Source organism: Lepidochelys kempii, chromosome 1 (assembly GCF_965140285.1).
Source record: "Lepidochelys kempii isolate rLepKem1 chromosome 1, rLepKem1.hap1, whole genome shotgun sequence".
Classification (NCBI taxonomy): Eukaryota; Metazoa; Chordata; order Testudines; family Cheloniidae; genus Lepidochelys; species Lepidochelys kempii.
The window spans coordinates 319,970,107-319,995,631 of record NC_136380.1 but is presented as its reverse complement, the minus strand read 5'-3'; the positions used below and the strand labels follow the sequence as shown (position 1 = coordinate 319,995,631).

Genomic DNA, 25,525 nt, shown 5'->3' with positions numbered 1-25,525 from the left:
CCTATTTGACATTTCTTAGCCTTAACAGTTAGTCCTGCCTCCCTTATGCGCTCAAGGACTTTGTGTAGATGTTCCAGGTGGTCTGCCCAGGAATCCGAAAATATGGCCACATCGTCAAGGTAGGCGACTGCATATTCTCCTAATCCCGCTAGGAGACCATCTACAAGTCTTTGGAAAGTGGCGGGTGCATTTCACAGCCCGAAAGGGAGTACATTAAATTCATACAGCCCGAGATGTGTGGTGAAGGCTGACCTTTCCTTGGCAGATTCATCTAGCGGTACCTGCCAGTACCCCTTGGTTAAGTCCAAGGTAGAGATGAAGTGGGCCCGTCCCAGTTTCTCTAATAGTTCATCTGTGCGTGGCATTGGATAGTTGTCTGGGCGAGTTACAGCATTTAGCTTACGGTAGTCCACGCAAAAACGTATTTCCCCATCTGGTTTGGGAACTAGAACCACTGGAGATGCCCATGCACTTTCAGAGGGGCGGATTACACCCATCTGTAACATATCTTGGATCTCCCGTTCTATAGCAGTTTTAGCTTGAGGAGACACCCAGTAAGGTTGGACCCTAATTGGGTGAGCATTACCTGTGTCAATGGAGTGGTATGCCCGTTCAGTCAGTCTTGGGGTGGCTGAGAACGTTGGCACGTAGCTAGTGCACAGCTCCTGGATCTGCTGTCGCTGCATACGCCCAAGGGTCATGGAGAGGTTCACCTCTTCCACACCACCAGCACATTTCCCTTCGTAGTAGACACCTTCAGGCCACTCAGCGTCGTCTCCTCCCTGGGCTGTAAACTGACAAACCTTTAATTCTCTGGAATAAAAGGGCTTTAGAGAATTAATATGGTACACCTTAGGCTTTCGGTTGGAGGTGGGGAATGCTATGAGATAATTAACAGCTCCCAGGCGCTCCTGGACCATGAATGGCCCTTCCCACGATGCTTCCATTTTATGGGCCTGGAGCGCCTTTAAGACCATGACCTGGTCTCCTACTTTGAAGGAACGCTCTCTGGCATGTTTATCATACCAGGCTTTTTGCTCTTTTTGAGCATCCTGTAAGTTTTCTCTAGCAAGGGCTAAAGAGGTTCGGAGGGTGTTTTGTAGGTTGGTTACAAAGTCCAGAATGTTAGTTCCTGGAGAAAGTGTAAATCCCTCCCATTGCTGCTTCACCAACTGCAATGGCCCCTTAACCTCACGGCCATATACAAGTTCAAATGGGGAAAACCCTAAACTGGGATGTGGTACAGCTCTGTAGGCAAAGAGCAACTGCTGCAATACTAGGTCCCAATCATTGGAGTGCTCATTTACGAATTTACGTATCATGGCCCCCAAAGTTCCATTAAACTTCTCCACCATGCCATTTGTTTGATGATGGTAAGGAGTGGCAACCAAGTGATTTACCCCATTAGCTTCCCAAAGGTTTTTCATAGTTCCTGCCAGGAAATTAGTCCCTGCATCTGTGAGGATGTCGGAGGGCCAACCTACCCTGGCAAAAATGTCTGCTAGTGCCTGGCACACACTTTTAGCCCTGGTGTTGCTTAGAGCTACTGCTTCCGGCCATCGGGTGGCAAAATCCATGAAAGTCAGTATGTACTGCTTTCCTCTGGGTGTCTTTTTCGGAAAAGGACCCAGAATATCCACAGCTACTCGCTGAAATGGAACTTTAATGATGGGGAGTGGTTGTAGAGGGGCTTTGACCTGGTCTTGGGGTTTTCCCACTCTTTGGCACACCTCACAAGACTGGACATAGGTAGAAACATCCTTGCCCATTCCCTCCCAGTGGAATGACCCCCCCAAACGGTCTTTGGTCCTGTTCACCCCAGCATGGCCACTAGGGTGATCGTGGGCTAAGCTCAAGAGCTTGGCCCGGTATTTAGTTGGAACTACCAACTGTCTCTGAGGATGCCAGTCTTCCTGGTGTCCCCCCGAAAGAGTGTCCTTGTATAAAAGTCCTCTTTCTACAACAAACCTGGATCGATTAGAAGAGCTGAGAGGCAGTGGGTTGCTCCGTGCTGCCGTCCACACTCTCTGGAGGCTTTCATCTGCTTCCTGTTCGGTCTGGAACTGTTCCCTTGATGCTGGAGACATCAGTTCCTCATTGGATTGGGGACCTAGGCTTAGTCCCTCGGGAAGCGATATAGGGGATGGAGCTGTTTCTGTTGACTGTGAACCGCTCTCTGCTGATGCACTATGTTGGGATTCAGGCTCCGGCTGAGCCTCTTGGGTAGGGTTATCGGCTGCTGCCAGTTCAGGTTCGGTGGGGCCCTCTGGTGTTGAGGTTGCAAGTACTGGATTCAGTACTGACACGGGGTCTGGTGTTGGTTGTTCGGCTGGTTCCGGTTCTGGGACTGGTTCCGTTTGGGTCTCTGGGACTGGATCCACTACTGCTGTTGCAGACATTGGCCTGGGGTCCAGGTCCATCACCTCTGACCGGGTCCTGATAGAAGTTTCCGGAACAGAGCTAGGCCTCACAGCTTGTTTAGCCTGGCTGCGGGTGACCGTTCCCACCCGCTTGGCCTGCTTCACATGCTTGGCCAAGTCTTCCCCCAACAGCATGGGGATGGGATAATCATCATAGACTGCAAAAGTCCACATTCCTGACCAGCCCTTGTACTGGACAGGCAACTTGGCTGTAGGCAAATTGAAAGAGTTGGACTTGAAGGGTTGAATCATCACTTGGATCTCTGGGTTGATTAAATTGGGGTCCACTAAGGAAGCATGGATAGCTGACACTTGTGCTCCGGTGTCCCTCCACGCGGTGACCTTCTTCCCGCCCACACTCACAGTTTCCCTCCGCTCCAAGGGTATCTGGGAGGTATCTGGGCCTGTGGGCCTCTGGTGTGATTCCGGTGCAATGAACTGTAATCTGTTGGGGTTCTTGGGGCAGTTGGCCTTTACATGCCCCAGCTCGTTACATTTAAAACATCGTCCAGCTGACGGGTCACCGGGGCGAGGTGGGTTGCTGGAGAACGGGGTGGTGGGACGATAAGGGGTCTGGAGGGTTCTTTGGGAGGTAGGTGGGGCTTTGGGTGGCCCCCGGTAATAGGGTGTGGTCTGGGGTGGTCCCTTCTGGTCTCCGCTCCAACTGCGACCAGTTTTCTTCTTCTCTGCCACCTCCACCCATCTGGCTCCAATCTCTCCTGCCTCGATTACAGTTTTGGGTTTCCCATCTAGGATGTATCTTTCTATTTCCTCAGGAACACCCTCTAAGAATTGTTCCATTTGCATTAGGAAGGGCAAATTTACTGGAGAGTCAACACTTGCTCCTGATATCCAGGCATCCCAATGTTTCACAATGTGGTAGGCATGTCGGGTAAATGACATGTCTGGTTTCCACCTTAGGGCTCTGAACCTCCGACGAGACTGCTCGGGTGTTATCCCCATTCTGACTCTCGTCTTGGATTTAAACAGTTCATACTCGTTCATGTGTTCTTTAGGCATTTCAGCTGCCACCTCAGCTAAGGGTCCACTGAGCTGCGGCCTCAGCTCTACCATGTATTGGTCAGTAGAGATGTTGTACCCAAGGCAGGCCCTTTCGAAGTTTTCTAAGAAGGCCTCAGTATCATCACCTGCCTTGTAGGTGGAGAACTTTCTGGGATGGGAAGTGGTACTTGGAGAAGGATTGCTAAGGTGGATATTCCGCTGAGCCTTTATCTTCTCCACCTCCTCCACATGCTTCCTCTCTTTTTCCTTCTCCTCCAGTTCTTTGGCCCTTGCTTCCATTTCTTTGTCCCTTGCTTCCATTTTCAGCCGCATGAGTTCTATCTGTCTTTCATGTTCCCTTTGTTTTTCCGCAGCCTGAAATCTGGCTAATTCCAGCTTTTGTCGAGCCGTGGATTTTGTCATTCTAACCTCTCTGTTTTTAACTAACTTTACTCCCAAGGTTTAGAAATAAACAAACAAAACTTGGCTGTAAAATTTTGCTGTGCTGGAATAGAATACCTATTCTCTGATAGTGATTGTCAGCCTACAGAAAAAGACAATTCCCTTGTCTCTGCTCTGGGCCCAAATCAAAGCAAAAAACCTCCAACTACTTGGAAACCTGCTTACCAGCAGCCCAAAGGAAAAAAAAATCCTTTTCAAACCTGTGCTCCTTGTAAAACAAAAAAATCAAAATCCTAAAAAAAAAACCCTGCCACTTTTGTCTCCAGGCAAATGGGTAGAACACACACCCCCTATTTACTTTTAGGAAGTAAAGAAAAAAAAAACAACTCTGGGTTGGAACACTGTGAATTTCCCTGCAGGAGTTAAGTACCCTGCCTCCAGGCAAAGAAAACCTGCAATTCACAAAGATAATCCCCTTTTGTCTCTGCTTGGCCACAAAGCAGAGAAAAACCAAGCTGCTTTCAGTTTCAGCTGCTTTCTGGACTTCCTTTCCAAAGGAAAAAAAAAATCCTTTTTAAAATCTGTATTTCTAGTTCAAAAAATCTCAACTGGATCTCAAAATGATTTCAGGTTAATCCCACCACTATGCCACAATGTCAAGGTTCCTCCCCCACTCTGAACTCTAGGGTACAGATGTGGGGACCTGCATGAAAAACCTCCTAAGCTTATCTTTACCAGCTTAGGTCAAAACTTCCCCAAGGTACAAAATATTCCACCCGTTGTCCTTGGACTGGCCGCTACCACCACCAAACTAATACTGGTTACTGGGGAAGAGCTGTTTGGACGCGTCCTTCCCCCCAAAATACTTCCCAAAACCTTGCACCCCACTTCCTGGACAAGGTTTGGTAAAAAGCCTCACCAATTTGCCTAGGTGACTACAGACCCAGACCCTTGGATCTTAAGAACAATGAACAATCCTCCCAACACTTGCACCCCCCCTTTCCTGGGAAATGTTGGATAAAAAGCCTCACCAATTTGCATAGGTGACCACAGACCCAAACCCTTGGATCTGAGAACAATGAAAAAGCATTCAGTGTTTTACAAGAAGACTTTTAATAAAAAATAGAAGTAAATAGAAATAAAGAAATCCCCCCTGTAAAATCAGGATGGTAGATATCTTACAGGGTAATTAGATTCAAAAACATAGAGAACCCCTCTAGGCAAAACCTTAAGTTACAAAAAAGATACACAGACAGAAATAGTTATTCTATTCAGCACAATTCTTTTCTCAGCCATTTAAAGAAATCATAATCTAACAGGTTTCAGAGTAACAGCCGTGTTAGTCTGTATTCGCAAAAAGAAAAGGAGTACTTGTGGCACCTTAGAGACTAACCAATTTATTTGAGCATGAGCTTTCGTGAGCTACAGCTCACTTCATCGGATGCATGCCGTGGAAACTGCAGCAGGCTTTATTTATACACAGAGAATATGAAAAAATACCTCCTCCCACCCCACTGTCGTGCTGGTAATAGCTTATCTAAAGTGATCATCGGGTGGGCCATTTCCAGCACAAATCCAGGTTTTCTCACCCTCCACCCCCCCCCCCACAAATTTGTGCTGGAAATGGCCCACCTGATGATCACTTTAGATAAGCTATTACCAGCAGGACAGTGGGGTGGGAGGAGGTATTTTTTCATATTCTCTGTGTATAAATAAAGCCTGCTGCAGTTTCCACGGCATGCATCCGATGAAGTGAGCTGTAGCTCACGAAAGCTCATGCTCAAATAAATTGGTTAGTCTCTAAGGTGCCACAAGTACTCCTTTTCTTTTTGCATAATCTAACACATACCTAGCTAGATGACTTACTAAAAGTTCTAAGACTCATTCCTGGTCTATCCCCGGCAAAGACCCAGCATTCAGACAGACACAGACCCTTTGTTTCTCTCCCTCCTCCCAGCTTTTGAAAGTATCTTGTCTCCTCATTGGTCATTTTGGTCAGGTGCCAGCGAGGTTACCTTTAGCTTCTTAACCCTTTACAGGTGAGAGGAGCTTTTCCCTGGCCAGGAGGGATTTCAAAGGGGTTTACCCTTCCCTTTATATTTATGACAAGGGTACAGAGATATCAAACTATTATCTATGTTTCCTTAATTAGGATTCTTCAGTGAATCCTGTTTATATTATGGTCAGTGACCTTAAATATCTCAAAAATGTTACATATTTCTAAAACATATCTAATACTAACTTTCTGCATGAGACTCTCCAGTTGAAAAAAATCTTTCACTAGTCATAGATAATACAGTGGTCAAGCCAATTGCTATTTCTTTAATTAAGTATAGCTACTGTACTGTTTTTACATGCTTATAACTTCCAGCACACTCATAACTTGGACTGAAATTTCCCATTTGTCCTTGCCCAGAGGAGGTTGTCTTTTTAAATTTTCAAGTGAAATAGCTTCATCCACTTTATGGAGTGATGAGAGTCTTTTTTGTTTGTTTGTTTTTTCTTTTTGTTTGAGAATGTGAGAGGGTAAACAAAGTTTTTTTCCTCCTCACTGCAAAAAAGAAAGAAAGAAAAATTTCTACCACCTTCCTTCACTCTCTTCACCTGCCCTCCTCTCTGGTTGGCTGAGGAATGCTCTTGCCTCCTTTCCCCCTCTAAAATGTGTCACTATCACTGCTTCCATCTTCCACTTTCTTACTTGCCTGCTTTCTATGAATTCAGGGTTCTCTTTGGTGGTTAGCTGCAACAGCGAGTGCTTGTTTTCAGGGATAGAACATGGTTCAGGTCCTTTTGTGCAGCTCCCAGGTCTCCCTTTAAAGCTGTGCTGTGGCTTTCTCCTGCTTCTCACCTGGAAGGCACCTGCAGCTTTGGAGGCTAAGCAGAGAAGAGAGAACATGGACATTATCCCTTCCCTGTGGATGCAAGGAAGCATTCACCTTTGAGATTTAGTAGCAGTACAAATCCTCTCTGACACTTCTTGTGTCTTCTTTGAAATGCTCTGCCAGCCAGCAGGCAGGACACTGGGGAGTGTGTTGTGTGTGTCCCAGCTTTACAGGTAGATGATATTTGCTGTAGCTCATAGTCACAGCTGAGTATATTAGGCCTGGTCTATAGACACAATTGTACTAGTTTAACCAGTGCTGTGATTTTATATGAATTGAGTTAAACCGGTGCAACTTTGCACATGGATTCTCTCTCCGTTTAAGCTTGGCTTATATGAGTTAGGCTTGCACCCGTAAATCTACTGACACAAGCTGAACTGATTTAAGCCACGTTTAAACTGATAGTCCACACACAAATTGGCATTGTTATACAAGTGCAACTTTAAGTTAAACTAGTGCAATTTCTGTGTGTAGACAAGCCCTTATTGACTAGCAATTGACCATTTTCACATGAGGCAATATACAAGCTGACATACAAGAATTACTTCAAATTGTAGAAAATGTTTTTATTATTGGCTGAGAAGAATTGTTCAGGCTAACTTTGATTTACTGTGTCAGGTTTCAATACAGTTTGCATACACAGAAATTTCAGCATTATTGCAAAGAGAAATAGAGTACTAGCACTTTTAGGCTTCTTCATCAGCACAAGGGCCACTTCCGGTCTGTGAGCTCAATCCTTAGTCAAGTAGAAGTCCCATTGAAGTCACTGGAAATTTTATCTGAGTCAGCACAGCAAGCTGAAGTACTGTCTGCTTTGCTGGACAACATAAATCCTTAGTGTGGCTTCCCCTGTTCTTAGGAGCAGGAGTTTGTTGAAAATGCTCTTTTTGGGTATTCCCTCATTATATATATTAAAAGGAAATGATGCATTTTGGGCAGCTGGAGTATTCCAATTTTTTTAAATCTCTTTTAAATTTTTTTAAACCAATCAGCATTTTTGAGAAGCAAAGTAGGGGATTGATTCAAAGTTACAGTTAATTTAAAATAGATTAAACTGGGGGGAGGGGTTTAAGGACTGTTGTAACCTAAGAGGTTGCAGGGTATTTTAATACTGCATTGTTTGAAATTTGTCTGAAAGAGGGAGCTAAAGAAAGAGATTTAAATGTTACAGGTGAGCAATTCTGAGGAGGAACCAGTGCTTTTTTGGCTACTAATAGAAAGTCACATAACCTTATCTCATCCAATAGCAGACCTGTCTCCTGCAGCTCTTTGCAGCACAAGATATTAAAACACTGTGTGATTTTAATTATTAAACAATCTAAGTTATTAACCAATCAGGATGCTTTTACTATGTTATTAACCAGTTGCAGTTGATAAAATAATAACACTTGGTCAGTCCTTTTGCTGTGAGAATCGTGTATATATGTGTAGTAAATGAAACAATGAACTCACACAACTGCGGCTCTCTTGTTCGCTAATTTGGCTCCTGAACCACTGAGGTCTGAGTATCACTGAGCTAGAGGAAAAGCCACTGTGCTATGTGTGCTCCCTTGAAAATGCACAAGGTGTGAATAAGCTAAGACTTCAAGATGTAGCTTTAAACAGTTAAAGGATGTCTGATATCTGTACATCAGGTGCTCAAAGCCCCAGGGTTCCAATTGCCACTCTTGCTTCACTTAGTGGATGTGGTGTTGTCATGTCAAAATGTGCCCTTTTTGCTAGCGAGCCTACGCATTCTTCTCTTCACATACCTAATGAGCACGTGCAGGATGTGGGCATGTGCACTGCAAGACTGATAAGGAGTACTTGTGGCACGTTAGAGACTAACCAATTTATTTGAGCATAAGCTTTCATGAGCTACAGCTCACTTCATATTTCAGTGAGGATCCTGCCTTTTCCCTCAGTTTCATTATGTGTTTTGCTCTCCCAAGTACACTGAATCAGTGCAGGGATTCTGCAATAATTTGTGACATTTGAGTTCTTCTGGATGGAATAGTGAAACCTCCAGAAAGCTCCTCTCAGGCAGATCCCATTGTGTCCATACCATGAAACACAGACTGTATCTGGGCACTTGCTATGAAAGGGTGATTATACAAAATGGGAGGTACATAGGAAGACACATTTTGACTGGTATGAGGAGCTCATCAAAATGTAACCCACCCACCTCCAGCTTTTCACCCATATCCCTGAGGATGGTGCATTTTGATGGTCTCCTCCCCACCCATTATATATTACACTGCAGAAGTTAACATGGAAGACGGGTACATTTTGATGCATATTTCAACATGACACAGTGCTTTGTTGCATTGATAATTCTTATGATTTTCCTCTTATCCAAAAATATCTCATATCCTCCTTCCCTGACCTTTCCCTATGACACTGATCATGCCATAGGTACTGACTTTTATTTTTCCCTGGGGGTGCTCCACTCCCACTCTGCCCCTTCCTCAAAGGTCGCACCCTTGCTCCACCTCTTCCCGCTGCCGCTCTTCCCGCAAGGCCCTGCCCTCACCCTGCCCCCTCCCTCAAGGGCCACCCTTGCACCACCTCTTCCCGCCAGACTCTCCCCCCCCTCCCCTGAGCCCCCACCACTGTTCCACCCCATCCCCCAAGGCCCCGCCCGCCCACCGCTCGCTGCTCTCTGCCCTCCCCCAACCTGTTCCCCTAGACAACAAATAGCTGTGGCTTGTGGGTGCTGAGCACCCACTATTTTTTTCTCCTGGGTGCTCCAGCCCCGGAGCACCCACGGAGTCAGCACCTATGGATCATGCCCTAGAATGGTAACTAGAATATGCTGTTTTCTTCACTGTGATTTTCTCCTTCAACCATATGGCTTGCTACCTTTGCAACGGTTAGCTCAATACACCTATATACTTATGGGCATGACGGGCCTGGTGGTTGGCCTTCCCCCAGGTTTGCCTAAACACTAGTCTACTGGCATGCTTTCCAAGAGGGATTGGCATGAGTATTTGCACCTCCCCTTCCCTGCACATTGTAACTAAGCTAGATATTCTGCTCACAACAGGAGTAGAACTGGTTGGGAATTTTCTGGGGAACTTTTATGTGGGGAAAATACTTGTTTGTTGAAACAGAGACATACCTGTTTGGACCAAACTTTCAGAAACGTTGGGGAGAGGCAAGAGGTCCCAGAATAGCCAATATCTGTAGCCTGGTGGTCGCCAGCTTCTCCTTCCAACAGCCCCACAATTAACAACCCCATTTGACCTCTCCTCAGTCCTTTGTTCTCCAGCTGGTCACACCTGAATGGCTTCCTGCAGAGAGGTGGGCTGTCTGTGGTCATTAGTTGCTAGGGACGAAATGCCCAGACAATTGGAATGACCCTTGTCTTCTCAGGCTCTCCATGGGCATGGGCCCCCAGACTCCCGGCAGCTGGGCATCCATCACTCCTGTATCTCTGGGTCTCTGCAAAAAGTAAACAACCCTTTTCATGCCACCTACTTAACCACACACCACAAAGGGGTAACTCAGGCACAATAGTCATCTGAAATATTATGAAAAATTCCAACTTTGTTACATCTCTTCCACATTCTAGACTGAATCAAGCAGGATTACTTAAGCCAATTACCAGGGGAAGTTCAAACCCACCAATATTATCCATAGATGCCACTGCATCTTTTCCATTTTCTTGGCAGTTGTTCTAACAGGCACTTTCGCGATTCTTTTAGCACCATTGCTAATCCATCACAATTACAATTTTTACAATACACCATTCAAAGCAGTTTCACATCCTCCCTTAAGTTTGATCTGTTTGATGACAGTCACAGGACGCAGATAAGAAGCTTTCATGTGACCCCCAGCCTTTTTAGCCACCCCAAAACCTTTGGCTTTGAAACTGGGGTAGGGTCCTGCCACTACCTCCTTCCCCTCATCTGCCAGGGAGTGAGGAGGGCCACTAGATTGGAACAGGGAGTGATCCCTTCTGCATTGTTTTTTAACCCAACCACATCTCTGGGGCTCTGGTGTCCCTGCCCAGGGGCTGGTGAGGCGGGCATGCAATGTGCTTCTGCACATTGGCAGGCCCTTTCTGGAGTTGTGTCCCATCGCCAAAGCTGTGCATATGCAAGGAGCCCATCTCCCCTCTTGGGGTCCACCTATTGCCCTCAACCCCAGGACTGAATCCTCTCCCAGCCCCCTTTCTGGAGGGCTGTTATTTGGTCTCTCTTGGTTAAGAGACTCTACAATGGCCATGGCCACCCTCGGACCAGGTGTCTCTGTTACCATCAGCATTCTTCCATCTGCTTTCCCCTTCCGTGGGATCTCTTTCACCCCTGGACAAGGCAAACATGTTTGGCAGTTGTCCTTCCTTGTCTGTCTCTCCCCACGCTCAGCTGGGGTCTCAGCTACCACCATGCTCAGCATTTCCTTTGCCTTCCCAGTTAAGGTAGACAGTGAGCTCGCTGCCTTGGTCCCAGCATTAGAGCCAGTGAGAGTCACATATCCTGTGTGGAGATGGGCAGGAACCATCCCGCTGTCCCACTCCGATCCACAGGTCCGATTACAGACTGGAAGGTATCAAGCTTATCAGCTCTTCCTTTGTGCTACCAGCCAGGGGGAAAATCCCCTCGTCCTTCCAGGCTATTTGCATGTTCACTGACATGACCGGGAAAATCGAGAAGTCTGCTGCTTGCCAGGGGCTAAGATTCGTGATGTGACGGAGAGACTGCCGAGACTCATCAAGCCCTCGGATCGCTACCCCTTCCTGCTTCTCCACGTGGGCACCAATGATACTGCCAAGAATGACCTTGAGCGGATCACTGCGGACTATGTGGCTCTAGGAAGAAGAATAAAGGAGTTGGAGGCGCAAGTGGTGTTCTCGTCCATCCTCCCCGTGGAAGGAAAAGGCCTAGGTAGGGAGCGTCGAATCGTGGAAGTCAACGAATGGCTACGCAGATGGTGTCGGAGAGAAGGCTTTGGTTTCTTTGACCATGGGATGGTGTTCCATGAAGGAGGAGTGCTGGGTAGAGACGGGCTCCATCTTACGAAGAGAGGGAAGAGCATCTTTGCCAGCAGGCTGGCTAACCTAGTGAGGAGGGCTTTAAACTAGGTTCACCGGGGGAAGGAGACCAAAGCCCTGAGGTAAGTGGGAAAGCGGGATACCGGGAGGAAGCACAGGCAGCAATGTCTGTGAGGGGAGGGCTCCTGCCTCATACTGGCAATGAGGGGCGATCAACAGGTTATCTCAAGTGCTTATATACAAATGCACAAAGCCTTGGAAACAAGCAGGGAGAACTGGAGGTCCTGGTGATGTCAAGGAACTATGACGTGATCGGAATAACAGAGACTTGGTGGGATAACTCATATGACTGGAGTACTGTCATGGATGGTTATAAACTGTTCAGGAAGGACAGGCAGGGCAGAAAAGGTGGGGGAGTAGCACTGTATGTAAGGGAGCAGTATGACTGCTCAGAGCTCCGGTACGAAACTGCAGAAAAACCTGAGTGTCTCTGGATTAAGTTTAGAAGTGTGAGCAACAAGAGTGATGTAGTGGTGGGAGTCTGCTATAGACCACCGGACCAGGGGGATGAGGTGGATGAGGCTTTCTTCCGGCAGCTCACGGAAGCTACTAGATCGCATGCCCTGATTCTCATGGGTGACTTTAATTTTCCTGATATCTGCTGGGAGAGCAATACAGCGGTGCATAGACAATCCAGGAAGTTTTTGGAAAGCGTAGGGGACAATTTCCTGGCGCAAGTGCTAGAGGAGCCAACTAGGGGGGGTGCTTTTCTTGACCTGCTGCTCACAAACCGGGTAGAATTAGTGGGGGAAGCAAAAGTGGATGGGAATCTGGGAGGCAGTGACCATGAGTTGGTTGAGTTCAGGATCCTGACGCAGGGAACAAAGGTAAGCAGCAGGATACGGACCCTGGACTTCAGGAAAGCAGACTTCGACTCCCTCAGGGAACGGATGGCCAGGATCCCCTGGGGGACTAACTTGAAGGGGAAAGGAGTCCAGGAGAGCTGGCTGTATTTCAAGGAATCCCTGTTGAGGTTACAGGGACAAACCATCCCGATGAGTCGAAAGAATAGTAAATATGGCAAGCGACCAACTTGGCTTAATGGTGAAATCCTAGCGGATCTTAAACATAAAAAAGAAGCTTACAAGAAGTGGAAGGTTGGACATATGACCAGGGAAGAGTATAAAAATATTGCTCGGGCATGTAGGAATGTTATCAGGAGGGCCAAATCGCACCTGGAGCTGCAGCTAGCCAGAGATGTCAAGAGTAACAAGAAGGGTTTCTTCAGGTATGTTGGCAACAAGAAGAAAGCCAAGGAATGTGTGGGCCCCTTACTGAATGAGGGAGGCAACCTAGTGACAGAGGATGTGGAAAAAGCTAATGTACTCAATGCTTTTTTTGCCTCTGTTTTCACTAACAAGGTCAGCTCTCAGACTGCTGCGCTGGGCATCACAAAATGCGGAAGAGATGGCCAGCCCTCTGTGGAGATAGAGGCGGTTAGGGACTATTTAGAAAAGCTGGACATGCACAAGTCCATGGGGCCGGACGAGTTGCATCCGAGAGTGCTGAAGGAATTGGCGGCTGTGATTGCAGAGCCACTGGCCATTATCTTTGAAAACTCGTGGCGAACCGGGGAAGTCCCGGATGACTGGAAAAAGGCTAATGTAGTGCCAATCTTTAAAAAAGGGAAGAAGGAAGATCCTGGGAACTACAGGCCAGTCAGCCTCACCTCAGTTCCTGGAAAAATCATGGAGCAGGTCCTCAAAGAATCAATCCTGAAGCACTTGCATGAGAGGAAAGTGATCAGGAACAGCCAGCATGGATTCACCAAGGGAAGGTCATGCCTGACTAATCTAATCACCTTTTATGATGAGATTACTGGTTCTGTGGATGAAGGGAAAGCAGTGGATGTATTGTTTCTTGACTTTAGCAAAGCTTTTGACACGGTCTCCCATAGTATTCTTGTCACCAAGTTAAGGAAGTATGGGCTGGATGAATGCACTATAAGGTGGGTAGAAAGCTGGCTAGATTGTCGGGCTCAACGGGTAGTGATCAATGGCTCCATGTCTAGTTGGCAGCCGGTATCAAGTGGAGTGCCCCAAGGGTCGGTCCTGGGGCCGGTTTTATTCAATATCTTCATAAATGATCTGGAGGATGGTGTGGATTGCACTCTCAGCAAATTTGCGGATGATACTAAACTGGGAGGAGTGGTAGATACGCTGGAGGGGAGGGATAGGATACAGAAGGACCTAGACCAATTGGAAGATTGGGCCAAAAGGAATCTGATGAGGTTCAATAAGGATAAGTGCAGGGTCCTGCACTTAGGACGGAAGAACCCAATGCACAGCTACAGACTAGGGACCGAATGGCTAGGCAGCAGTTCTGCGGAAAAGGACCTAGGGGTGACAGTGGACGAGAAGCTGGATATGAGTCAGCAGTGTGCCCTTGTTGCCAAGAAGGCCAATGGCATTTTGGGATGTATAAGTAGGGGCATAGCGAGCAGATCGAGGGACGTGATCGTTCCCCTCTATTCGACATTGGTGAGGCCTCATCTGGAGTACTGTGTCCAGTTTTGGGCCCCACACTTCAAGAAGGATGTGGATAAATTGGAGAGAGTCCAGCGAAGGGCAACAAAAATGATTAGGGGACTGGAACACATGAGTTATGAGGAGAGGCTGAGGGAGCTGGGATTGTTTAGCCTGCAGAAGAGAAGAATGAGGGGGGATTTGATAGCTGCTTTCAACTACCTGAAAGGGGGTTCCAAAGAGGATGGCTCTAGACTGTTCTCAATGGTAGCAGATGAGAGAACGAGGAGTAATGGTCTCAAGTTGCAGTGGGGGAGGTTTAGATTGGATATTAGGAAAAACTTTTTCACTAAGAGGGTGGTGAAACACTGGAATGCGTTACCTAGGGAGGTGGTAGAATCTCCTTCCTTAGAGGTTTTTAAGGTCAGGCTTGACAAAGCCCTGGCTGGGATGATTTAACTGGGAATTGGTCCTGCTTTGAGCAGGGGGTTGGACTAGATGACCTTCTGGGGTCCCTTCCAACCCTGATATTCTATGATTCTATGATTCTATGACACCTGCATTCTCAGCCTTTTGGCTTTCTGGATTCAAATCCTTGGCTGTTACAGAAGCAGGGCCTGCATCCTGCCTTAAAGAGAGAATCACTTCCCAAAAGGACCTCAGAGCTGATATCTTGGAGAACCCCAACTACCAGCCACCTGTATCCTTCCTGTGTCTGCACAGGGATCTGAGCCATGGGCAGGTCGAATGTCTACATGTTTGGGACCAAGTTACACAGCCCTTTAGCATTTGATGGGGTTGCATCACCCAGGATTTGACAAGAATTCTCTCTGTCAAAGAATTTCTCCACCTCATGAACGTCTTCCCATTAACCACCACCTTCTGTTTCCACTGGGGATCATATGTGCCTGAGCCCAGGAGAGTATGAGAGGACACGTACACTGGGACCTGGAGTGGGAACCCACCTGCCATCACTCCCTGTGCTCCCCAAAGAGCTGGCAGTGTGATTGCTTTCCTCCAAAAGTTCAGTCACATAGTGCACTCTGTGAGTCTGAATTACAGGCTGCCTTTCTGTGCAGACAGAGGCTGAATTTGCCCTTCTGTCCTGGACATTTGCAAGTTAACCCTTTGAGGATTCTGTTTGGCCACCATTTCATTGATTTTTGAGCATTGTGCACTTATGCCCTTTTTGCCCTCAGTAATTAAATCAGGTATTTGAGGTCCCTTGGAGAAGGTTTGCCCCCACCCTCTGGCCATGCCCCCAACTCTGGGTTTGCCTGAGTCCCACTTCTGGGATGCCTCCATGAGTTCCCTTTCCTCAGACCTATACTTAGGCCAGTACCTTTAGGGTCTCTTTTCATACCTGGACCTACTGTCCACAAACTCATCAGCCAACCTGCCTGTACCCCGCAGGTCCTGTCCACTAACCACATTTTAAAGTCTTGAGGACAGACCTTGTACAGCTGCTCCATCCCAGCTAGGTTTTACAATCCTCCAGGGTAGTAACCCCTGCACCCTTACCCCATTTGCAGAGATATTCTCCCGTGAGGGTGGTGACTTCCATTTGGCCACACCAAAGGTCTTTTTTACACCCCAAAACCTTTTGCTGTATGCCTTAGGGGTCAATTCAAATTTAAGCAGCAAAACTTTTTCAAACAGTTCATAGTCCCCAGTATCCACTCCGTCCATCTGGCTCTATGCATTGGGACTGAGTAAGCAGGTGAGACAGCTGAGCCAATCCACAGAGTCTTGCTGTAAGTGATTTTTGGAGCAGAGTCTTGAAGTTTGGTCTCCCAGATTCCAGGGGAGTGTCCCAACCACTGACCAACTGGTCATTCTGGGGTAGGTCTCTCTCTTTGTGTTTTTTCACGACCAATTTTGAAAGGTCGGCTTTCTTACACACTGGAATGAAAACAAATTCCAAAACCTCAGGTTTTTTTTCCACAAAATGAAAGTGTTGTTTTCCAGCTAGCCATTACTCGTTCACATTGTCCTTTTGACTCAGGTGAGAAAGTACTGCAGAACTGGGTTCCGTCTAATTACCTCAGTCACTGTCCTACACCTATAGCCATGGTGCTTGAGCAACTTTCCTTCCTTCCTCTTTCCCTCCCACTCTTATATTACTCTTCACTACTCTGTTTTCTTGTTATTTCCTTCTTCTCTTCACTCTTCCCACGTTTCTGCATCTCTGCTCTCGGTATTGTCTTCATATCCTCTCTCCTGTGGTCTAGTGTTGCTCTCCATCTCCACTTAAATCTGCTGTGTTCGGCTTATTGGCAGCAAAGTGAAATGTGCTCAAAACCTGATCTCTGAAGTGTTTTGTGCTGGCACGTCAGAGATCAGGGTTTTTTTTTAAATAAATTTTACTTTGCTTCCAGCACACTAATTGAATACAGCAGAGCAGAAAGCAGCAGGAGACAGAAACAGAAGACAGTGAGTCCTGACAAAGACTTTCTCTAGGGGCAAGTGTTCAATTAACATCTCTTGTTATACAGCAAAAAGTAACTATCCCCAGACAATAGGACTCTGGATCATTCACACACTGAAAACTGTTGGATATCCAGAACTTTGGGTATTCGGTTTAGGGTCAAACTCCTCTCCTGGATGAGCTATTATGAGTTAGGTTGTTCATATTAAGCAATTAGCTGTTTTGGCATATAGATAGGAACTCCAGGCTCCTCAGCTGTCGCTTCTTTTGGGTTGAGGTCTGTGATTCTCTCCCTCCTGACTGGGTTTTTCCCAGGCTGCACAGCTCCTTGCCTACATTGCGAATTTCCCAGCAAGTCAGACTGCCTAAGCAGTTTGTTTCTTTATGTTTGGGATGTAATAAGGAAGCTGTAATATAGTTTGGAGACAAAATGGAAAAGAAGAACAAAACAAGTTAATAGATTTATAGATTCCAAGGCCAGAAGAGACCATTGTGGTCCTCTAGACTGATCATAGTGCAGGACAGAGAAATTCCCAGAATTAATTCCTAGAGCATATCTTTTTAGAAACACATCTAGTTTTGAGATAAAAAGTGCCAGTGATGGAGAATCCACCATGACCCTTGGTAAATTGTTCCAATGGTTAATTGCCCTTGCTGTTATACCTTTCTCTGCTAGACTGAAGAATCCATTATGAAACATTTGTTTCCCATGTAGGTACTTATAAACTGTGATTAATCAAGTCACCCTTTAACCTTCTCTTTTTACAATAAAAGGATTAAGTTCCTTGACTTCTTTACTGTAAGATATGTTGCCCAATCCTTTAATCATTCTCATGATTCTTCCCTGAACCCTCTCCAATATATCAACATCCTTTATGAATTTTGGACACCATAGCTGGACACAATATTCCTGCAGAGGTTGCACCAGCACAAAATAGAGAGATAATAGAACCTCCCTACACTTGCTGGATACTCCCCTGGTTATGCGCCCAAAGATCGCATTAACTCTTTTGGCCACAGTGTCACACTGGGAGCTCATATTCAGCTAATTATGCACCATGACTCCCAAATCTTTTTTAGTGTCAATGCTTCTGAAGATGGAGACCCCTGTTCTGTATGTATGGCCTGCATTCATAGATGTACCCAATTACATTCAGTCATATTAAACACATATTGTTTGCACCTAGCTTACCACGTGATCTAGAAGATTGTTCCTTATCAGTGACCTTTCCTCTTCTTTCTTCATGATTGCCCCAATTTTAGTGTCATCTGTAAACTTTATAAAGATATAGAGTTTAAGGCATGAAAGAACTACCAGATCATCTAGTGTGTATCCACCAATGCCACCCTGCACCCTCACACTAAAGGCAACAGCCAAAATTAGACTATAGTATTACAGCCCACAGGAGACTAGACTATTCACAGGCAGAGAATAGAAGGGACTAAGATCACTAGTGATTATTTTGTTTTCTTTCAGGACATTGATAAAAATAAGAAATAGTGCAGGGCCAAGGTCTGATACCTATGGGTCACCAATAAAAACACACCTGCTAGATGACCATTCCCCAACGACAATTACATTTAAAGGCCTATCTGTCAGCCAGTTTTTAATCAACTGAATGTGTGCCTTGTTAATTTTATATCTTTCTAGTTTTTTTTTTAAATCAGAATGTCATATGGTACCAAATCCTATATCAGCTGCTCCATTATCTTTCCTAAGATCAATGTCAGACTTACAAGCCTATAATTATCCAGACATTTCAATTTACCCTTTTTAAATATTGGCCAAAAATTAGCTTTGTTCCAGTCTTCTGGAAATTCTCTAGTGTTCCAAGACTTATTTAAAATCAACATTAATGGTCCAGAGAGCTCCTCAGCCAGCTATTTTAAAACTCTTGGATACAAGGTATCTAGACCTGCTCATTTATAAATGTCTAACTTTAGTAGCTGCTGCTTAGCATCATTGCTAGTTCTATTGGAGTATAAGGTATTTCATTGTCATCATTATCATCATCTTTTGCTATCACTATATCTGTTTTTTCCCCAAAACAGAACAAAAATATTTATTGGACTCACCTGCCTTTTTTACATCAATAGTAATAATTCTCCTATTTCCATCTAGTGATGCAATACCATTGTGATTATTTTTGTTCCTGTTATACTTTAAAACTCTGTATTCTCCTTAGAAATATATTGCTGATCATAGATTTCGCCTTATGTGTTTTTGTTTCCCTTATCAATTTTCTGCAATTCCTAGCTTCTGATTTATTTTCAGTAATATCAGCTTCTCCTTTTTTCCTTGTTAGTTTGTAGATCTGCCTTCATTTCCCCTCTAAACTAGGCCATTTTTTCAACCAGTAAGGCCTTTTTCTTGATTGTGAGATTATGGCTTACGGGGTGTCTAGGAAAGTGTTCTTACATAATTACCAATTATCATTTACATTTTTTAGCTAAATTCTTCCTCCCAGGTGCTTTGGCTCATGTTTGGTTTCAGCTTTGTGAAATTGACTCTAATTTTAAAGCACCAAGTATTTATTTATTTATTTATTTTTGCTGGTTTTGACTTTATTCTGTTTGCATAGTACAAATACTTCTCCAAGCTTCAACAGAGATTTCTGGACTGCATGTTGTCAGAAACTTTCTGGAAGGGTATTGAAAGTTTTCATCATCCCAACTTGCTCTGTGACTCTTCATCAAACCTTGAGTTCCAGTCATGCTGCATAGCTATTTCATTCAGTCAGGCTTTCACATGAATATTATTTTTCCTTAGTTTTCTGTTGCTAGGTTTTTCTGTATTATTATCATCTGTCATTGTGGTTTGTAGAGTCTCTGGTTTTGCTCCTTTCTAAACTGTCAGTACATCTTTATTTAAAGAGCTCTATGAAGATGGATGTAAAGTTAAGTGTGTGCTTATGGGTTTTGCTGAATAGTGTCTCATCTCCATAGCGAGGACCTTGCAAACACTTAAGTACGTGAGTTGACTTCTAAGAAACTACTCATGAATCAAGTTACTCACGTGCTCAAGTGTTTGCAGGAGCAAGTCTTTAGCTGCTAAGAGGTAAATCCTGTCCATTCCTCTGTGGCTGAGGAGATTCCCCTGGCATGGGGACTGGTATGGTTCTGCTATCTGGATGGGGAGGTTAGGGTTTGGGTTCCCACACAAGGTGTATGTGTGTGTGTGGGACAGAGGAGGGGGAGTTGGATTAAGGGCAGTGCCTCTGCATAGATCATGCAGCCCTCCACCCTGCATCAGGGCTGCCCAAGGAGCATCTCAGCCAATATGCAGCCACTCCACAGCCTACTGGAGAGGATTCTTTCCCCCAACTCTTCTGTATATCTGCCTCAACTCCAGGATCAGGTCCAACCTCGCGATGACAGCAAGAGCAAAATGCTAAAACAGGGATGCTAAACATTGCTATATTTACTACAGCAATGTTCTTTGGATTAATTTAAATAGTCTCTGGCTAACTCTTCATGAATTAGCCGTTTCTAATTTTCTGCCTGGAACAGAATGACCGTCCGCTGGAAAAGTAGCCAAGGCTTCTGCTGTTTCCTTGTTTCATAGTAAAGTGGATTAATGCTTGGGGCTTATGAGCTAGCACAACCAAATTACTGCGCTGAAGACACTCATGACTGCAGTGGCTTATTAAACTACTGTGATCCATTTTGTGTTCTTTTATCAGCCTCTTTACTGCCACTGCAGTTTAACCAATATATATTTTAAAAGTCTATTACTTTGCATACATTTTTTTGTTTAATTTCTCGTTTTTTTAGAAGCACATAGGAGCTTAATATGTATATACCATATTTCCATAAGGGAAAAATAGGAAGAGGAGATATCTTATGGGTAAGGTACAAGTCTGGGAATCAGGCGACCTGGCGGTTTTATTCCCAGCTCTGCTACAAACTTCCTGTGTGACCTTAGGTATTTCAATTAACCTCTATACAAAATGGGGACCATAAAAGTTACCTACCACTCATGAAAAAAGAAAAGGAGGACTTGTGGCACCTTAGAGACTAACCAATTTATTTGAGCATGAGCTTTCGTGAGCTACAGCTCACTTCATCAGATGTTTACCGTGGAAACTGCAGCAGACTTTATATACACACAGAAATCATGAAACAATACCTCCTCCCACCCCACTGTCCTGCTGGTAATAGCTTATCTAAAGTGATCAACAGGTGGGCCATTTCCAGGGTGTTGTAAGGCTAGCTAAATGCTTTGAAGTTTGAAGAGTGTTCTGAGATTTTTGGTAAGCAGATATTATATAAATGCAAAGTGGTCTGGGTATCTTGTCAGTGAATTGTAACCTTTTCGTTAGTTCAAGGGTTTATAATTTTTTTGCATTTTTTATTTATACTATAAAACATTTGGTTATTTATATTATCCAAAAGGACTGAGGAGGAATTGGTGGGAACAGGCTGTGAAAATAGAAAAAGGGAAGTGGTTAAAAGGAGAATGAAATGGAGGGAGATAGAAGAAGAAAGAGGAAAGAAGTGAGACAAACACAAAGGATGAGGAAAGAGAGACTGGGTAAGAGGGGTTGAAAAGATGATGGAATTTATCATTAGGAATTTATCAAGTCACAAAATTATCAAGTCACAAAATTTATCAAGCATGTCTGATGAGCTGAGCCGGACTCTCCAGTACCAATGGGGAAGACAGGGTCCTCAGAGGCACTGATGTAATCCTCCTACCTGCACTTTTAGCTACTTTGAGAAAGGAAACACTAGGATAGTCTTAGCGTTCCCTTTGCAAGCTTTTTGTGGCTGTTGAACCTGCTTCTACCATGTAGGTAGGGGGAGGGGAAGAATCCTAGCCTCAATAAAAAATGCAGATACTTAGCAATACTTGGCTCATGATTGTTAATCATTATTTATCACTCTTACTATTAACCTATTTACACTTTTTCCAAAGGTCAAGGACAATGACACCAAGAAGTAGCAATTGGAAAACTGATCAAAGGAAATACTTTTTACACAATTTATAATTAACCTAATTAATTGCCACAAATTATCATTGAAACCATGAGGATCAGACATGTATGGGGATAATGGCAACATCCACAGTAACTTTACATTGGATAAGAAGTATGAGTGATATAAACACTGATACTTCAGGGCATAAGCCAACCACTTACTACCTGGAGTTATCAAGAAGCTTTTCCTGTGGGTGGGTTTTTCCGTTATTGTCCATTGTAGGGATTTTTGCACCCTCCTCTAAAGCACGTAGTATTGGTGACTCTGAGATAGGATACTGGACAGCCTTATCTTCTACTAACTATGTTGGGTTCTGACACCATGCCTCTCATTGTGGAGTCTGAATACTCATAGCACTTACTTCTTGTCTAGGGCCACTGCTGTGATCTGGAATGGCAATCTCTATATCCCAGTGTTATTTTCATTATTTATTATTGATATTCTTATTTGAGGAAAAAGTAAAAGTGTTTTTTCTTCTCTTTATTTCTAAGTTCCTTCTTCACACATTATAAATAAAATTTCAGCAGACGTGTGTATTTCAATCCTACATCTTCTAAGATGGATATAACTTTTTGTATTTATTGCTGTTGGACAAGGTTTATCTCACTTTTTTTTGCTGTCACAAAAAGATGATGCTTTCTGTTTGGGAGATTTACCAGAGATGCAGCAGAGGGTAACTGTCTGAATGAATCACGAACCCATGTGAAAAAGAAATACAGAAAACAACACTGCTGTTCTACTGAGAAATACAGATATCCTGTTAAGGTAGTTTATAAGGTTAATTATGAGTAAAAAGTCATTACATGCACTTAGTTTCAATATTTAGAAGGAAATCACCCATAAAAAATTAAAAACACTTTTGTTCAAGCTACCTTATCCAAGCTACAGTTGAACAATATTAACCTTTCTCATTAATAACTGGAAGACCCACTGAAAACTACTGAATGTTGCAGATCAGTTAAGAATATTTTACTAGAGAGCTTGGCATCCTGTTGGTTGTAACCACTGCCTGCCTGGAACAGTTCTGAATTATCTTCTTGAACGCTGTTGGTTGGACACACTCATGTTCTCTAATTGAAATGCTCATTATCTAAAAACACAATTCTACTAGGTGCTGTGTGTGCATAATCCCCACTGACTTCAATGCAGTTGAAGGGGCTCGTCACTTGTTAGAACGTGCAAAGCAGTTCACAGGATCAGGCCCTTAGGATGAAATTTGCAGAGAGCTATCCAAAAGTCTATGCATCATATAAGTCCTCAAAACTGGGCCTGAGAGATTTAAGAGGGTCATAGGCTTTCTGCTGGCTCTCTGCATGGGGCTGAATTTCACCCTCAGTGAATAAACACAATAAAATGCAAAGATATTGTATCAGGAAATGCACTTTATTTGTTCTGACAACTGTAATTCAATTTTAATTATTGATAGTACTTGATATTATGTGGGTAAACATACTGTGAAAGTAATGAAGTCTTAGTAATATGAGACCTCCCCGTAGCACTCTGCTGTAACGGGGAATGGCAAAGTAAAAGATGATACTAAGTTCATACCATAGATATGTGCTAAGGCCCTGATCCTGCAAACTCTAACACATGTGCTCCATGGGACAATTTGTATGCCTAAAGTTAAATATGTTTGTAATGATTTTCAGCATCAGGGCCTAAATGATCCTGCTAACTATGTGTGTTTAGCACAGTAATCTGTTTTAATGAACCATTTGTTTTTCTTTCCATTCTGTGAAATATTTCTGATATGTTTCAATTTGCTGCCACTGTCATAGAATATGACATCACTAATACCTAGGCTGCCAATCCATAGTATTGGTAATATTACAGATCGATGCATTCTGAGATCCCACCAACAAACACAAAGAGAAATTAGCAGATGGGGTAAACAAATTTTAAAAAATAAACTACAAACATATTCCTGACACCCCTTGACAGCCCCATGAATGGAGAAAATTTAGCATATTTTTCTAGTTGTAACTCAGTGTTACATGGAACTCTTCTTCAGAGATTGGCATACATTCAAAAGCTTGTCTCTTTCGCCCATGGAAGTTGGACCAATAAAAGATATTATCTCACCCACGTTGATTCTCTAATATCCTAATGTCCTGGGATGCCACTAGCCATCATCTTCAGCCCCCAACTAAAACCTCTCCAGCTCATCATCAAGGATCTACAACCTATCCTGAAGGACGATCCCTCACTCTCACAGATCTTGGGAGACAGGCCAGTCCATGCTTACAGACAGCCCCCCAACCTGAAGAAAATACTCACCAGCAACCACACAACAAAAACACTAACCCAGGAACCTACCCTTGCAACAACCGATGCCAACTCTGTCCACATATCTATTCAGGGGACACCATCATAGGACCTAATCATATCAGCCACACTGTCAGTGGCTCGTTCACCTGCACATCTACCAATGTGATATATGCCATCATGTGCCAGCAATGCCCCTCTGCCATGTACATTGGTCAAACCAAACAGTCTCTAGATAAAAGAATAAATGGACACAAATCAGACGTAAAGAATTATAACATTCAAAAACCAGTCGGAGAACACTTTAATCTCCCTGGTCACTCAATTACAGACCTAAAAGTGGCAATTCTTCAACGAAAAAACTTCAAAAACAGACTCCAACAAGAAACTGCTGAATTGGAATTAAATTGCAAACCGGACACCATTAAATTAGGCTTCAATAAAGACTGGGAGTGGATGGGTCATTACCCAAAGTAAAACTATTTCCCCATGCTTATTTTTCCCCCTACTGTTACTCACACCTTCTTGTCAACTGTTGGAAATGGGCCATCCTGATTATCACTACAAAAGATTTTTTTCTCCTGCTGATAATAGCTCACCTTACCGGATTATAGCGGGTATGGCAACACCCATTTTTTCATGTTCTCTGTGTCTGTGTATATATATATATATATCTTCCTACTGTATTTTCCACTGCATGCATCCGATGAAGTGGGTTTTAGCCCACAAAAGCTTCTGCTCAAATAAATTTGTTAGTCTATAAGGTGCCACAAGTACTGCTCATTCTTTTTGCTGATACAGACTAACACGGCTACCACTCTGGAAACTGCAAACAACGTTATTATGAACTTTAACCATTGCTCCTCCCATTATATTTCATATACTCCTGGAATTCATGCCATTGAAAACTTACCTCTGCCTATTCTTTTTTTTTCTTTTGTTAAACCAGTACTCTGTCTTGTTTTATTGTTATTTAAATTTTGTTTTTATTATATAATTGGTGGCACAGCAGGTGATGTAAATAATTTTGTAAATTGCTCGGGCTATCTATGGCGTAGCCTGTGGTTGCGTTATCAGATCATGAAAATTGGTACCTCTAATAGTGAGAGTTCAGAGGGAAGTGAAACACAAACCCACCTGCCAACTGTTTTTGTTTTTTTCTCTTCCACAGCACGAATTATCAAAACAAAACAGTGGTGTGAAATGCTTCCATGTTTAGAAGGAGAAGGCTGTGATTTGCTAATCAATAAGTCAGGCTGGACCTGTACACAACCGGGTGGGCGAATAAAGACAACCACGGTAAGCTAATTCCCTTTTGTTCCTCCTCATCTGTAACTTCCAAAGAGCAAAGGGTAAGACTTCAAATTTAAATGCAGCATAGGTTTTTAAAATTAGATGCCAGTTAGTAGCCCATGCTCACAAAGACCCATACTGAGACACACATATGTACTTTCACACCTGTGATCACAGACAAGGAAAGTGTGGCAGATTAGTAAAAGGATGTAAAATGTCAGACTTTGACTTAAAAGGTCCATAAATTCAGCCAGTAAAGTAAAGCCAGTCTTCACCTTTATTTCACCCTGGTGTGTATTCTGAACTGTGGGTAGAGCAAGGATATAAAACTTCATACTACTGATCTAAGGGGG

The 25,525-nt window shown here is 44.0% G+C and overlaps 1 protein-coding gene across 14 annotated transcripts in view; it reads left to right on the top strand.

Annotated features, from left to right (window-relative positions):
- TAFA5 (TAFA chemokine like family member 5) overlaps positions 1–25,525 on the top strand; it is a 592,559-nt gene that overhangs the window by 458,962 nt on the left and 108,072 nt on the right. For 12 of the 14 annotated variants that reach the window (XM_073328349.2, XM_073328354.2, XM_073328337.2 and 9 more), the window contains exon 3: positions 25,051–25,178. In XM_073328349.2, coding sequence (XP_073184450.1) covers positions 25,051–25,178 — 128 coding nt within the window. Of the gene's footprint in view, positions 1–25,050; positions 25,188–25,525 lie in introns of those variants that run through there. The other 2 variants (XM_073328355.2, XM_073328356.1) reach the window with 1 other exon arrangement.